General features: G+C 44.8%; 1 protein-coding gene across 1 annotated transcript in view; it reads right to left on the bottom strand.

The window, feature by feature from the left end:
• Positions 1–387: 387 nt before the first annotated feature.
• The window catches only part of LOC140479123 (glypican-1-like), a 206,354-nt gene continuing 190,955 nt past the window's right edge, over positions 388–15,786 (bottom strand). The window contains exons 8-9 of the mRNA XM_072573063.1: positions 5,039–5,214; positions 388–736 (exon numbers count right to left, since the gene is read on the bottom strand). Of these exons, the coding sequence (XP_072429164.1) occupies positions 516–736; positions 5,039–5,214 (397 nt within the window). The 3' untranslated portion in view covers positions 388–515. The remainder of the gene's footprint in view (positions 737–5,038; positions 5,215–15,786) is intronic.

Genomic DNA, 15,786 nt, shown 5'->3' with positions numbered 1-15,786 from the left:
ATTCTGTGATTAGGTGATTCACCTGGAAATACAGGGATAATGTCCAACCTGATATCCCCTGGGTGCCATACTGAGAATGTAGCATAGCTCATAATGTACCAGATAATACCTCACTGGCAATGTTTTACTTTCAAGAAAAGGAGAACTATCTCAACCTTAGGATTAAAAAAAATTGTTAGTTTTTTTTCCCCATACGGGGAAACCTCCTGGTCTCAAGTGGGAGCCTGTGTTTGTGCTGCGTTGAGAACAAGTGACCAAAACAATCCCATGTCCCAAAGCTAGGGGGCGAAAGCATTCAGCTTGAAAAGTAAAGGGGGCCTCCTCCAACTGCACTCTCCCCAAAGAGTTCAAAGATCCCAAGTACATCCACCTCCAGCACCGCCAGAATTTACAAATAAGGTTCTTTTATTTTTGATGCAAAGTTAAACAAAATGCTTGTCCTTTTTTTTTGTTGGCAAAGGTTTTGCCTCAGTCTCTCTCTCTCTCTCTCTCTCTCTCATGCCCCATGAAGAATTCTACCGACAGAAAAATGGCAGGGCAAGGGCCAAGGCCAGCAGGTGGAAGGACGCAGCTGAGCATTGCAGGACATTGCCTCCGTTTCCCGGGTTGGATTTGCCGCTCTGTTCTGGGATGGCATAGACAACAGGTGACCGGGTTGCAGCATTGAAGAACCGTCTCCTGCTGCATCCATCTTCCAAGCAAGCATCACCACTCCCAGACCCGCTGCTGTCATCACCTATAGGAAGTGCAAAGGCGTTAATGAGGAAGAGTCGGTTATCATCACCCCCTCAGGCCAAAGATATCCACCCAACTTTGGAACTCAGCTCACTCACAGGCCTAGGTCAGGGACGGATTCAACTCCAGATCCAGTTATATTCCATGCGGGCAACTCCAGGAAATGATGAAATGGACATTGGGTTGCCTTGGGAAACATGGGGTCCTAATTCTAGAGACCAGAAGTGTAGATTAGACCACTCAATGAGGGTGTATCTTCTTAGTATTCAGTGTCTGTGGTCATTGTGGGATTGGAGTTTCACAGAATCCCTGCTGTGTAGAAGCAGGCCATTCAGCCCATCGACACTCTGAAGAGCATGGCATCCATCCAGCTCCCCGTCCTATTCCTGCAACCCTGCCTATCCATCTAGTCTTCACATCCCTGGACACTGTCAGGCCATTTAGATTGGCCAATCCACCTGACCTACACATCTTCGGATTGTGGGAGGAAACCAAAGCACCCAGAGGAAACCCATACAGACACGGGGAGAATATGCAAACTCTTCACAGACAGTCACCCGAGGGTGGATTCGAACTCGGGTCCCTGGTGCTATGAGGCAACGGTGCTAACCACTGAGTCAGTTTTGAGAACCCATGGGAGAGGGCAGCATCCCAGGATGCAATTGGTAATTGGGAAGATCCACATTTTCAGCAAGCTATCATGAGACTCCTAGCATTTAGGTGAAGCCAGCAGAACTGCAGAGTGAGAGATTGGAGATGGTACTTGAAGACAGAATTGAAACAGCTTTCAAATGAATGTATGGTGAATGGAAATGCCTGGAAATATGACCCAAATCTTTCTTTACTTGGTTAGGGTGGAACCTATCTTGGGTCATTTAGGGAGAGAGTGGCGAGGCCAGTAAGTTCAAGAGCACACAATGTCAAGCTAAATTGCCCATTGTGTTCCGGGATGTGTAGGTTAGGTGTGTCAATCAGGGGAAATGTAAAGTAATAGGGTAGGGGTATGGATATGGGTGGGATACGTTTTGGAGGGTCAGTGTGGACTTGTTGGGCCAAATGGCCTGTTTCCACACTGTAGGGGTTCTATGATCGCAGATAGCACACAGTGAGGGGGACAGAAACAGGCAACAACAGGAGCGACTTTGACCAGCATGTAATCTGTCAAGATCCAAAGTTTACAGGTGACAGTCTGGGTGGGGAAGTGGAGATGTGAAAGGTCGTGGACAATGTGAGCAAGAGATAGGGACACTGTGGTCATGGTCTTGAAAACATATTCAGACCCAAGCACCACAGACAGAGATGTACTGCTTAAAAACAAGAGGAGGAAGGTTACTACGGATGTAGGATGTGAGAAAGGGCAAATCTAGTAGTGCTTTAAATTTGAAGTAACCTTTCCCATTACACATAGTGAGTCAATGCCTGCTTTACCCTTCAAATAAAGCTGGATCACAGAGCATGGAACACTGCCGAGAATGCATCCAATTTAATTCAAACTCCATTTTAAAGTCAGACATGATTTCCCAGCAATGTTGCGTTTACAGTTAGAAGAAAATGGACTTTAGCAGTTCAAGGTGGTAGCTGGCCACCAGCTTATTGGGACAATTACATAATGGGATTGATCAGCCAATAGATTCAAGTTTAATGCAATAATTGGGACCAACAGTGAAGCCAACTTGCTTTTATATAGGACCTTTAATATGCCAAATTTGTAATGGCCTTATGGTATTATCGCTAAACTAGTAATCAAAGACCCAGGCAATGATCTGGAAAGACAGGTTTGAATTCCACTGTGGCAGATGGAAGAATTTGAATTCAATATAACTCTGGAATTAAGAGTCTCATGATGACCATAAAACAGTCTGGACATGAGGAATGGGCAATAAGTGCTGGCCGAGCCACTGACACTCTCAGTTGTGAATGAAAAGAAAGATGGAGCTACGGATGGAGGTGAGATAAAACATAGACCCTGGAGCACAACATGTGACAGGAGAATGTAACTTCAGTGTGAAAGGTTTATGTAGGCCACTTCCTTCGACAAAATGGACACAGGCATTTAGAATGTGCCAGCGAGAGAAAGAGAGGGGGGGAGAGAGAGAGAGAGAGAGAATCAAGATTCTCTCATCTCCCCACTCTCTCATCACCTTTTTCCTTTCCTCTTCCCCCTTTGCTAGCCTTCTCCCCTGTTTTCCATTTTGCTTCTGCTTCACCCCCCCCACCCCCACATATTTAGTCACATAGCACTGGCTTCAGCCTTGATCATTCACAGCTCCTAATCTCCCTATCATCTCTCTAAGCACTGTCATTATCACCTCTTTATTGCTACCTTTGCTTCTGGAGCCACGACTCACCTTCTCTCAGCCTAGTATAAATACCTCCCTATTTCTCCCTTTTTTTAGTTTTGACAAAGGGTCAGTTAAGACTCGAAACGTCAGCTCTTTTCTCTCCTTACAGATGCTGCCAGACCTGCTGAGATTTTCCAGCATTTTCTCTTTTGGTTTCAGATTCCAGCATCCGCAGTAATTTGCTTTTACCCAGTGAGCAGTTTGGTCCCTTTTTGAAGGTAGGATATCCATTTCATTGGAGACAGTTTGGAGAACGTTCACTAGGGTGATCCTTGGTGTGGAAGGATTGTCTTATTGGCAAAGGCTAAACAGATTGGGACTCTACTTACTGACATTTAGAAGAATGAGAGGCGATCTCATTGAGAGTTACAGGATTAAGTGGCTTGGTGGGGTAAACGCTGAATGCTTCCCCTCATGGAGAGTCCAGTACCAGAGGGCAAAGTTTCAGAATTAAGGGGCACCAACTTGAGACTTAGACAAGAAGCATTTTCTTCTGTCAGAGGGTTAAGAGTCTTGAGAAATCCTTGCCACAGAGAGCTAAGTTGGCAGAGTCCTTAATGTCTATTTATGGCTAAAATAAATTCTTGATCATTAGGAGAATCAGGGGCTTATGGGGAAAAGGCAGGAAAGTGGATATAAGGATTGTTGGATCAGCCATTAACCTATTGGGGCTTGAGGGGATGAATGACCTCCTCCTTTTGCTGTTTCTTACGTTGACATGTTCTGAAGATTTTACATCAGTACCAGGCTGTGATGCAACCAGATTTACAGCTCTGAGTGAAACGCGATATTCTTATGGCATAGCCAACCAATCAGACCAAGGCAATGGGACACATTAGTCTAGGATGGAGTTATTTTGGTGGGATCACCGTTTCTCAGTTAATTATGCCAAAGATCACTTGATGGTGGGAACTGGCAGTTTGAAATGTCAACAAGAACAACTTAACAAACCATGGGTTAGATTAATCTAATTAATGTAATCACCAAACCATTACTCTACAGTGTGCGCAACATTGACATTGGATCTCAACACAGAAGTGCAGACTTCAATGCCATCAACATATAAATAATTCCCATGTTAATATATCACTCAGTCTTACGTCTGCTCGGAGACCTGAGCACTGGGTTCGAAATCCACATCAACCTCATTCAACTTGCAACTGTGGAAGCATATGGACTTATTTCAAGTCTACTTTAACTTCATGTGATCTGAATCCCTTTTATTAGTCGAAGGATTTTACTTCCACTTGCTATACTATATTGGTCAGTAATGGTTCTCTATTAGAGTGTTGAGTGGTCTGGCAGTGTATTTAAGGTTTATGGAGGACTGGATGGGTATCCTCACATGAACGCTAGTTGTTGTCACGAAATAAACCCTAGGATTTTGCTGATTGAATCTTACACAGGGTTTGGATTAGGATATGTGCACGGAAGCAGGTTTCACTTCACGTGAAACGAGTGCTGTGTACTAAGTGTCAAGAGAAAATTGGTCAATGTGAAAACGATCTCAGTTCTAGACAGGTAATTGAGGTAGCAAGGGAGCGAGGGCTGCACAGAATGAACAAGAAACCAATGGCAGGATGTGAATGCAGAGATGAAGGGGAAAAGGGATGAGATTGGAATCAGAGGGAGGGATGAACCAAATGGGGAAGGAGAGTTATGAACAAACAATGGGCAAGGCAAGAAAAAGACAAGAGATGGAAATGTTTTTTCATTCCCTGAGGTAAGGCTGTCACTGGCTGGGCCAATGCTTATAGCTGTCCCCAGTAAAATTAATATAAGATTATAGAGGTAGGAGCAAGTAGGTTATTGACAGGAAAACATCTAGCAAGTTAAATCATAAGACCTGATCCTAAGGATTGATGAATTGGTTGGAACCTCTCTTTGGGAGGTCTCTTAAGTCACTGAGCACATCCACTAAAAACAAAGAGCAATGACAACAGAACAGCGTAAATACTCACTCGTGTCCTGGAAATCCACATCATTGCCATTGTAGGCATTCCGCAGTCGATTTGTCATTATCCGTAGCTGCATGATCTGCTGGCGAATGGTCATATCTGGTTTGGTGATGTCAACCTCAACCTCTGGATTGTTAATCTGATTGGCTAATCCATCCGCCATGACCTCTGGGAGATACCTGTCAGACATGGCGAGATGCAACAAGCAATCATGCAGTGTGTGTAGAAACCAACCATGCCCTCTTCTGGTACTGGGAGTTGTGGAGAGAGGTGGAAGAGATAATGGAGTTTGGGAGGACCGGAGGAAACAGGGATGAGGACTAATCCAACCAGCTTTATACTGAAATGCTTCAAATCAGACTCTTTGAAGTAAATTGAGGTTAGACCCTATTGTCTATCCTTTATAGGAAAACACCTAGGTATTTAAACCAGGTTGAAGGAGCTTTTAATGATGATGCAACCAGATTTACAGCTCTGGGTGAAACTCAAAGTATTTCTATGGCAAAGCCAACCAATGATCTGCCAAGGCAATGGGACACGTTAGTCCAGGATGGATTTACTTTGTTGGGACCCACCTGGTAAATGGGTAGTCTCCTAAGGCAGTGAGCTGTGCTCAACCAGGTGGTCTTGTACTTGGTGCCTTGCTGTCAGATCTCAATAATGCAAGGGATACGAAAACTTATCAACTCCACAAGAATAGTTAGGAGGAAAAGAAATTCACCAGAATAATTTTCTTCCAGCCCCTTTAGTCATGGAAAATGGCAGGACTGCCCTCACCCATGATGCACCCCATGGCCAAACAGCCAGGAAAAGCTTGAGGCAGGTCATTATCAAGGGCTTCGTTAGCCCCAGTACAGACAGAGATGATGGTCCAGTGGTCACACTGGCTAACAGACGGGTGAGCAGAGCAACATTCCTGGAGGCAGTCTTTTCTTTGAACGCGTCCAACTATGGATTAATCATGGGGAGAGGTGGTTGCTGCTAAGGCAGGGCCTTGTCTCAAAATGAAGGTGCCCCCAGAAGAGGCATTTTTAAATGGAAGATCAGAGGGGCCAAGCAGGCTGGCACCTTCCAAGGAAGGTTCCTCTGCCCACGCAGAGCCCCTAACGCCCCCCTCACCAATCAGAAGCCTCCCAGATACCTGCATCCATAAGACTGGCAGCTGTCCCATGTGATGGGGGATACTTGGTTGCTCCAATGAATTGACCTTCAGAAGGTCATGGTTTATGTAAACTGTCTTCCCATCTAGGGGGCCTTCAGACCCATCTTCGAGTCAGCTGCCTCGCGACCAGGAAAATCCTTCCCTCGATCATTAAGTACACTCAAGCCGGGTTATCTGTATTTAGTAAGGGTCAAGGACCTGACTGGAATATACTGGGCTGGATTTTCCAGGGAATGGCAATCTCACTCCATCCTCTTAGTTCGTTATGAAAAGAGTGAGCTTTGCATTTCTGACAGGAAATTCTGCTCAGCGTCGGTCAGAAATGCAGAACCATATTTCCATTCTGACCGTTCTTTTGTAATGAAGAACTGTCAGAGGAAGGTAAACAATTTCCACCTCTTTTGCAGCATGGAGCTGCTGCATTCTGACACTTAAAGGTCCAGGATAGCAGGCAAGCCACTCCGACAGCTGCTGTCAAATATTAAGTATGCAACGCCAGTGTGACGTGAGGGCGCTGGGAGAACAGGGTTCTCAACGGGAAAGGGGTGGCATATCAGGTGTGTAGAGTGCTGGGCAAGTGTGGTGCCTGGTGTGCAGGGTGCTGGGTGAGTGTGGTACCAGGTGGGCAGGGTGTTTGGTAAGTGTGGTGCCTGGTGTGCAGGGTGCTGAGTGAGTGTGGTACCAGGTGGGCAGGGTGTTTGGTAAGTGTGGTGCCTGGTGTGCAGGGTGCTGAGTGAGTGTGGTACCAGGTGGGCAGGGTGTTTGGTAAGTGTGGTGCCTGGTGTGCAGGGTGCTGGGTATATGTGGTGCCTGTGTGTAGGGTAAACTAGGTAGAGGATAATGGGCCAGGTGTTGGAATGCCAGATAGATAAGGGATAGGGCACCAGGTGGGTAGTGCCTGGGTGTCACGTGGATACGGTGTCAGGATGCAAGAGTGGTTATTGGGGGAAGGGGGAATCAAGTGTGGAGATTGGGAGGGAAGAGAGGAGGAACAGGCTTTGTGGGGTGGGTGATGAAATGGGCTCAGTTCTACCTGGTGCAAAATGGGGCTAGTGGAGGGTGAGGTGTCATGCCTGTAGGGGGGGGAGGGGCAGGGGTGGAGAAAGAAGGAAAATGGGGAGCACATAACCAGTGCCAGTAGCTCCAGACTGGGATGGGGGTGGGGAGGAGACAGTTCCTGAGCGATGCGATGGGATGGGGGTGTGCTCAGGGGAAAGGGAAGGGCTGGGACTCTCTGGGGTGAGGGTCAGGTGCAGAGCAGGAGCAAGTGATGTCGGGTCAGCCAAGTGGAAGCTGTCAGGCAGAGGTGTGGCCTGGGGGGGGTGGTGGGGTGGTGGAGTGATAAAGGCATGTTTTCAACAATACACGCTTTCCTCCTGATTAGTTAATTTACAAAACGACATTGGAACAGGCACAGAGGGACTGCCCAGTAAAATCTTCAATTTCTCTGGCAATTACTTCACAGTCTGTTGCGATGGGTTCCCTTGTACAAAGCCTAGAATAATGACTGTCTGGCTGTCAGAAAATCCATTTCACATCCAAGGGGGTTAACTGTGCCTCTACCCTCCAACAATATTAAACAGTCCAGAGATTAAAGGTGCCAATGTATCCATGGTGGTGGCACCCCCAGTGGCCAGTAAGTGCACAATCTGAGCTCCCTCTGACAAAATGCAGTGGGTCAAATCTGCTGCTGTTGACACAAAGTCGAGCAATGTAATTGAGAACGGAGAGATAGAGCTCAAAAGCACAAACATACACATACACATAGACAAAGGCTCCATAGATTTCCGTGAAACCTGTGTCCCGACAGATGCTGAGCTTGGTATTTACATTGTTCCATTGACCAGCCACACAACCCCAGCCTCGGTTACATTACATGCCTGCAATGACAGCTGCTATGAAATTGCAATACAGTGCGGTTCAGGGAGAAGAAACCAAATCTGCTTGGTTTGGATAAATAAAACCACTGTTGAAACATAGACTGAGCAATCTAATATGGCACTTAATAGCTCCAAGCCCCCATCTCCGTACACAAGCTTTGGAATTCAGTCGATAAGATTTTTAATTAGAAAACCACTCAAACGACAAATTTCCATTATTTTCTTTAAAAAAAAAGCATGCATCCCCATTACTTAAAGTTGCACAATTCCCTTTGGGTAGTTTTTCAGCACAATAATCAATAAGGAAAGAGATTTCCTCAGATGGTCTGCTGCAGGAGAAAATCCATTTGTTGCTCCCTAACAAGATCAGCAGCGCACACTCTAATAATCCTCAGGGGTGCACAGTGCATCCTGCAGTGCCAGGTTGGATTCTGGCATGAGACATCACCTTGTCTATTGGTACAAAGCCCATAGAATTCTGAAAAAGGTCTGTGTTTTTTTTAATAACATTTACAAGTTCAATTGAGGAGGATAAAAAGCTCATAGTAGCAGTGAGAATGCTAACCTCCAACATGAAACTTGACTATCTCGAGTATCAGTTAGAAAAATCAAATGGGCAGGGACTCAAATTTAGGCTTCACTCTTCACAACGGGCCTACTTGCTAACCTGTTGTCAAGGGAGACAATCACAGACTTCAAGCAAGGTGTGTCAGCTCCTAGTTCACCCCCTGTCCTTGCACAATGTGCCCCCACTTACAATTATGAGGAGACAGTGATGTAGTGTTAAGGTCACTGAATTCGTAATCCAGAGGCCAAGGCTAATTAATGCTCTGGGGACACCGGTTCAGAACCCACCACAACAGCTGATGTGAATTTAAATTTAAATTGATAACATTTGGAATTCAAAGATAGTCTCAGTAGTGGTGATACCATCTTCTGTCAAAAAAAACCTCCCATTCACTGACATCCTTTAAGTCTGGTCCACACATGAGTCCACACCCATAGCAATGTGGGCGACTGAATTATCCTCCTCTGAAATGTCTTAAGGATGGTCAATAAATGCTGACCTCGCCACTGATAACTAACCACCACACAGGTAAAGAGTGAAAAAAAACACTGCTGTTGGCAGTTATGAAGGCAATCCATAGTTCTATCAATATAGCTATGATTTGATAGGGTGTCTTTGACTTGCTTTCTTAGCACTTGGTACTGCTTTGCCTATAATGATGTCTCCTTAGCTATGTGTAGCCATACAACAAGGAAAGAAGGAACATCGTTGAGTCACAGTCCAAACCTTACTTCATAGCTAGAAGGCCTAGGGAAATGTGAGATGAGAAACAGGACAAGAAAAAGCAGGCCACAAGTATCTAATGGATTGTATTATAAATGCTACATAATATCTAATTATGCTACTTACAGTCAAATATCAGGAACCATAGAGAAAGGAAAGAATGTTGTGAAGGTGCTTTATATGTAATATGTGATAACACTTAAGTTTTGATGGATTGCAGAAAAAGTAAATTATTTCAAGTATTGTGAATATAGTTTTCTTTTAAAGAGGTCATTGAAAGTTCACTACGAACATTGGAATTTATTTTAACAACGCTTCCTATAAATGATGTGACTGGTGATAGCTGTTTGCACTGTTGTAGACTTTGCTCAAGTTATTTGAACTGTGACTGACTTGCTGAGGTCCTTTTGGAGGAAAGCCTTGCTAAGAACAAGCTGCCCAGCTGATCTCTGTCACTTCAGGAAAGAAAACCCTCTACATCACTTTAAGATGAAACTTGTTTATTCTTTTGAAAGAGTGATTGAAGGAACATCTCAAGAATGTACTTCCTGAGCAATTAGTGTCTACAGAAATGACCTGCACAATCAGCAACTTGACCACACATCAGAACGTCAAAGCAACAGAGTCAGGAACATAAGACCATAAGACATAGGAGCAGAAAGTAGGCCATTCAGTCCATCTAGTCTGTTCCACCATTCAATCATGGCTGATAAATTACTCAATCCCATTCTCCCGCTTTCTCCCCATAACCCTTGATCCCCTTTACAATCAAGAACCTATCCATCTCTGTCTTAAATATACTCAATGACCTGGCCTCCACAGCCTTCTGTGGGAGTGAATTCCATAGATCCACCACTCTGACTGAAGAAGTTTCTCCTCATCTCCGTTTCAAAAAAGTCTTCCCTTTTCTCTGAGACTATAACCTCGGGTCCTAGTCTCTCCTACCAATGGAAACATCTTTCCAACATTCACCATGTCCAGTCCATTCAATATTCTGTATGTTTCAATTTGATCCCCCCCCCCCCCCGCTTATCCTTCTAAACTCCATCGAGTATAAACCCAGAGCATTCAAACAATCCTCATACATTAAGCTTTTCATTTTCGTGAACATCCTCTGAACATGCTCCAGGGTCAGTACATCCTTCCTGAGAGATGGGGACCCAAACTGCGTACAAAACTTCAAATGTGGTCTGACCAGAGCCTTATAGAGCCTCAGAAATACATCCCTTCTTTTATATTCAAGTCCTCTCAAAAGAAATGCCACCATTGCATTTGCCTTCCTAACTACTGACTCAACCTGCAAGTTGACCTCGAGAGAATGCTGGACTAAAACTCCCAAGTCTCCTTGCACTTCAGACTTCTGAATTTTCTCCCCATTTATAAAATCATGAAGGGCATGGACAGAGTGAATAGACAAGGTCTTTTCCCCAGGGTAGGAGGTTCCAAAACTAGAGGGCATAGGTTTAAAGGGAGAGGGGCAAGATTTAAAAGGGACCTAAGGGGCAACTTCCTGTGCTCATTCTGTTGCCTTCAAAATAACACATTGGCTAAAATGTTCATTTTTCTCCACAGAACAATCTGCATTATTTCCCCCGAAGAGTGTCTTTGTGGGAAATACTTGGGGATAAGCACCTATACTTCTATATTACTGACTGTGAATGTTAACCAATTATTGCATCTTATTGAATAACTTTTGATAATAAACTAAGAGATGATAAATTAAGACATATGGTTGTCAGATAACCTTGTTTAGATTTAGACAAAGTATTTAATTGGTCATTCTTGTAACTGGACACAAGTAATTCATTTTATGTTACGAGCTGCAGAGTAGTGGGCTACAATGCTGGTGCACTCCCCAGCCTCAGCCGAAACACAAGGCACCTGAAGGAAGAGAGACAGCCCCTCTTTAACTGGCTTCTCATGGGGTTTCTTTGTGCCACTCAACTCAGTATCCTGAGGAAATGTTCTATAAAGGGATGTCTCATTCCAAATTAAACAGTGAGCTTTTCCCAAGCTAAGTTAAAAAGAACTAGTGAACGCTAATCTATCCTCGTATCCCCACATACACACACGAAGATTTGGTCAATCACTAAGGCTGCTAAATCAATGAAGCTCAGTCATGAAGTTGATTATTAAAAGCCGCACAAATCTGCATTTTCATTCATCTGGCCATTGATTCTTCATTCCATTAAAATCCTACAATTGCTGACTAGGAAACTGCTCTCAACACTTCCAAAACATGGCCACCTGTAACAGCTCAACACATGAATATCAAACACTTTGAGTCATAGAGATGTACAGCACGGAAACAGAACTTTTGGTCCAACTTGTCCATGCTGACAAGATAGCCTAAAATTAATCGAGTCCCACTTGCCAGCATTTTGCCCATATCCCTCTAAACTCTTCCTATTCATATCATCTTCCATTCATCCATCCAGGTGCCTCTTAAATGTTGCAATTGTACCAGCCTCCCTGACTTCCTCTGGCAGCTCATTCCATACACACATCAGTTTCTGCATTAAAAAGTTGCTGCTTAGGTCCCTTTTAAATCTTTCCCCTCTCACTTTAAACCTATGCCCTCTAATTTAGGATTCCCCTACCCTGGAGTAAAGATCTTGTCTATTTAGCATATCCATGCCCCCCCACAAGTAGATAGGATAGTGATGGCGGTATTTGGTATGCTTTCATTTATTGGTCAGAGTATTGAGTACAGGAGTTGGGAGGTTATGTTGCGGCTGTACAGGGCATTGGTTAGTCCACTGTTGGAATATTGCATGCAATTCTGGTCTCCTTCCTATCAGAAAGATGTTGTGAAACTTGAAAGGGTTCAGAAAGGATATACAAGGATGTTGCCAGGGTTGGAGGATTTGTGCTATAGGGAGAGGCTGAACAGGCTGGGGCTGTTTTCCCTGGAGCATTGGAGGCTGAGGGGTCACCTTATAGAAGTTTACAAAATTATGAGGGGCATGGATAGGATAAATAGACAAAGTTTTTTCCCTGGGATGGGGGAGTCCAGACCTAGAGGGCATAGGTTTAGGGTGAGAGGAGAAAGACATAAAAGAGACCTAAGGGGCAACCTTTTCACGCAGAAGGTGGTACATGTATGGAATGAGCTGCCAGAGGAAGTGGTGGAGGCTGGTACAATTGCAACATTTAAGAGGCATTTGGATGGGTATATGTATAGGAAGGGTTTGGAGGGATATGGGCCGGGTGCTGGCAAGTGGGACTAGATTGGGTTGGGATATCTGGTTGGCATGGACGGGTTGGACCGAAGGGTCTTTTTCCATGCAATACATCTCCATGACTCTATAACTCTATGATTTTATAAACAACAGCTCAAAATCTCCAACTCTGGCAACATCCTTGTACATATTTTCTGCACCCTTTCAAGTTTCACAACATCCTTCCTACAGGAGGGAGACCAGAACTACACACAATATTACAAAAATGGCCTCACCAATGTCCTGTATAGCTGCAATATGACCTCCCAACTCCTAAACTCAATGCACTGACCAATAAAGCCAAGCATACCAAGAACCTTCTCCACTATCCTATCTAACTGCAACTCCACTTTCAAGAAACTATGAACAGATCTCAAGACTCCCAACTCAAAAGGCTAAGGCAAAGTAGGATTCATTAAACTGGTGACCATGGAACGAATGAGGCAAAGAGGAACTGAGATACAGATGAGCCATAATCTAATTGGACATCAGAGCAACTCTGAAGAGCTGAAAGGCCTATTCCTGTCCTTAACAATCTGAGGATCAGAAATAGTCAAGGTAGAAAACAGACATGAAATAATCCACTGACAAAAAGCTCAGAGGAACGAGGTGCTTTGTGGTTTATAGAAAAGAAAACAAAGTGAAAACAAGGCAGTAGAAATTAGCTGTTTATAGAAACTACAAAGTGTACAGCTGAGGAGGTTACAGAAAAACCTCCTCAGCTGTACACCTTTCATCTCTTTGTGAACCTGCACACTATGCAATCGAGGGAAAAACAGACTGAGTTTAGAAGCAGAGTGACAGAGCGGATTAGCTTGCAACTTGCTATTTTTGCGTGAGAAACCTCTGTCTGCTGGATGGAGGGATTATTCCATGAGGAAAGAATGAAGATGTGCTGCGTCTGTATTCTCCACAATCCAGAAGAATGAGGGATGATCACAAAAACGTAAGGACTGGGAGCAGGAGTAGGCCATTCAGCCCCTCGAGCCTGCTCCGCCATTTAGTACAATCATGGCTGATCTCACCTCGGTCTCAACACCACTTTCCTGCCCGCTCCTCATCACCCTTCAACCCTTTACTGATTAAACTTGTCTACCTCCTCCTTACATTTACTCTATGTCCCAGCATCTACTACCCTCTGCGGTAGTGAATTCCGCAGACTCACAAGCCTTTGAGAGAAGTAATTCCCCCCTCATCTCTGGCTTAAATCTGCCATGCTTCTTTAGCCCAAAAATTACTGAAGCAGATGAAATTCTTACAGGGTTTGACAGGGTTGATGCAAGAATGGTTTCCCCCAGGCTGGAGAGAGAGGGAGGGAGTTGTGACATCTAGAAACAGGGGTTACAGTCTGATGACAAAACAGAGGTCACTGGGCTGAAAAGAGGAGAAATTTCTTTACCAGTTGAACGGCCTACTCCTGCTCTTAATTACTTCTTCCCTATAAAGATGAGTGCCAGTGGGATATTTTGATTAAATAGGTAAGGACTACACAATGTAAAATAAGATTATCCTCTCAAGTCTTGCCAAATTGGTATTGCTTTAAACACCATATGGAGTAAAATAAATCTGAGAGTTAGTGCTAATTTTCGTTACTCATTCACAGGATCAGAACACCACTGGCTAGGCCAGCATTTATTGCCCAGAGGACAATTAGGTGTCAAGTATTGCTGTGGGTCTGGAGTCACGTGCAGGCTGGACCAGGTGAGGATGGCAGTTTCCTTCCCTGAAGAACATTAGTGAACCAGACGGGTTTTTCCTGACAATCGACAATTGATTCCTAGTCATTGTTAGATTCCGAATTCCAGATCCTTTATTGAATTCAAATTCCACCATCTGCCAGGGTGGGATTTGAACCCACGTCCCCAGAACATTACCTGGGTCTCTGGATTAATAATCCATGGATTACACCTGAAGGCCATTGCCTCCCCTATATGTTGCTCATTCGACTGTTGTATTGAATACAGTGACCCATGCTAACAATATTCTTGGTCCTGAAATGGTGGTTTATCCTCCCTCAGCTGTGCTTCGAAAAAATTCCCAACATCATCACATTGCTGCGGTCCATGTCTTCTCCAGCGTGCCCCGTCATGTGAATACAATTCAAGCTTCTTGTGTTCCTGGCCCTGCTCCTCTCAGTCCCAACATTCCTCAGAAAGCTCAGGGCTTTGCTCAAGTCCCCTGCTTTTCTGATGTAACTTGGTTGGTCCGCAACCAGACACAAAGCCCCACTCCCCGTGCCCCTGCTCTCTCCCATAAAGCCAGTGCCCCACCATATCATTTAATAATACATGTCTTTCCCCTCTGACTGCGCTCAAACTCCCCCTCTTTCCAGATTCTCTCTCTCTCTCCAGTTGCTCACGAATGGCTCAGAGGCACTTTCCTTGCTTCTATATTTCTCTTGAAAGAGGCAGGTCAGAGTCCTGCTCACCTGGAAAGTCATGAGAAACGTACCAAACAGGTGGGAAATAGAGAGAAAAAGATACAGCAGCACTAAAGGTGCAGACAGCCTGAGTCCCAGAAAATAGTATACAAGAAACAACAGCAGCTGTAAGGCCATTTGGCCCCTTGAGTCTGCCCCACAATTCAATTAAATCATGGCTGAACGGCCCAAGACCTCAACTCCTGTTTTCATCGAATCACAGAATCCCTACTATTCAGCCCAGCATGTCCCCGCCAACCCTCCAAAGATCAGACCACCCAGATCCACCCCCTCTACCCTATCCCAGCTTTACCCATGGATAATTCACCTGGCCTGCACATCCTCTGAACACTACGGGCGATCTAGCATGGCCAATCCACCTAACCTGCACATCTCTGGACTATGGAAGGAAACGGGAGCAACCAGAGGAGACCCATGGAAACATAGGGAGAACGTGAAGATTCCACGCAGTCATCCGAAGGCAGAATCGAACCCGGGTCCCTGGTGTTGCAAGGTAGCAGTGCTAACCACTGAGCCACTGCCCCAGCTCAACAAGGTCCTCAAGTTCCTGATATTTCAAAACATTGGAAAACTTTCAGAAGGAAGAATTGGGAAACGGGGAGGGTTTGGTTTAAGATTGGGAAGAGGAGCCAAATGGCTTTTTCCTGCACCGATTGTTAGGCATTGGAAAACAACGCAAGAGGTAGTGCAGCGGAGGGAACGAGGTAGAGATCTCTGAGAGCAGAGGTGCAGTGTCTGATTGAGTAACCATCAATGG

Source organism: Chiloscyllium punctatum, chromosome 6 (assembly GCF_047496795.1).
Source record: "Chiloscyllium punctatum isolate Juve2018m chromosome 6, sChiPun1.3, whole genome shotgun sequence".
Classification (NCBI taxonomy): Eukaryota; Metazoa; Chordata; class Chondrichthyes; order Orectolobiformes; family Hemiscylliidae; genus Chiloscyllium; species Chiloscyllium punctatum.
This window is presented reverse-complemented; position numbering and strand designations above follow the sequence as displayed.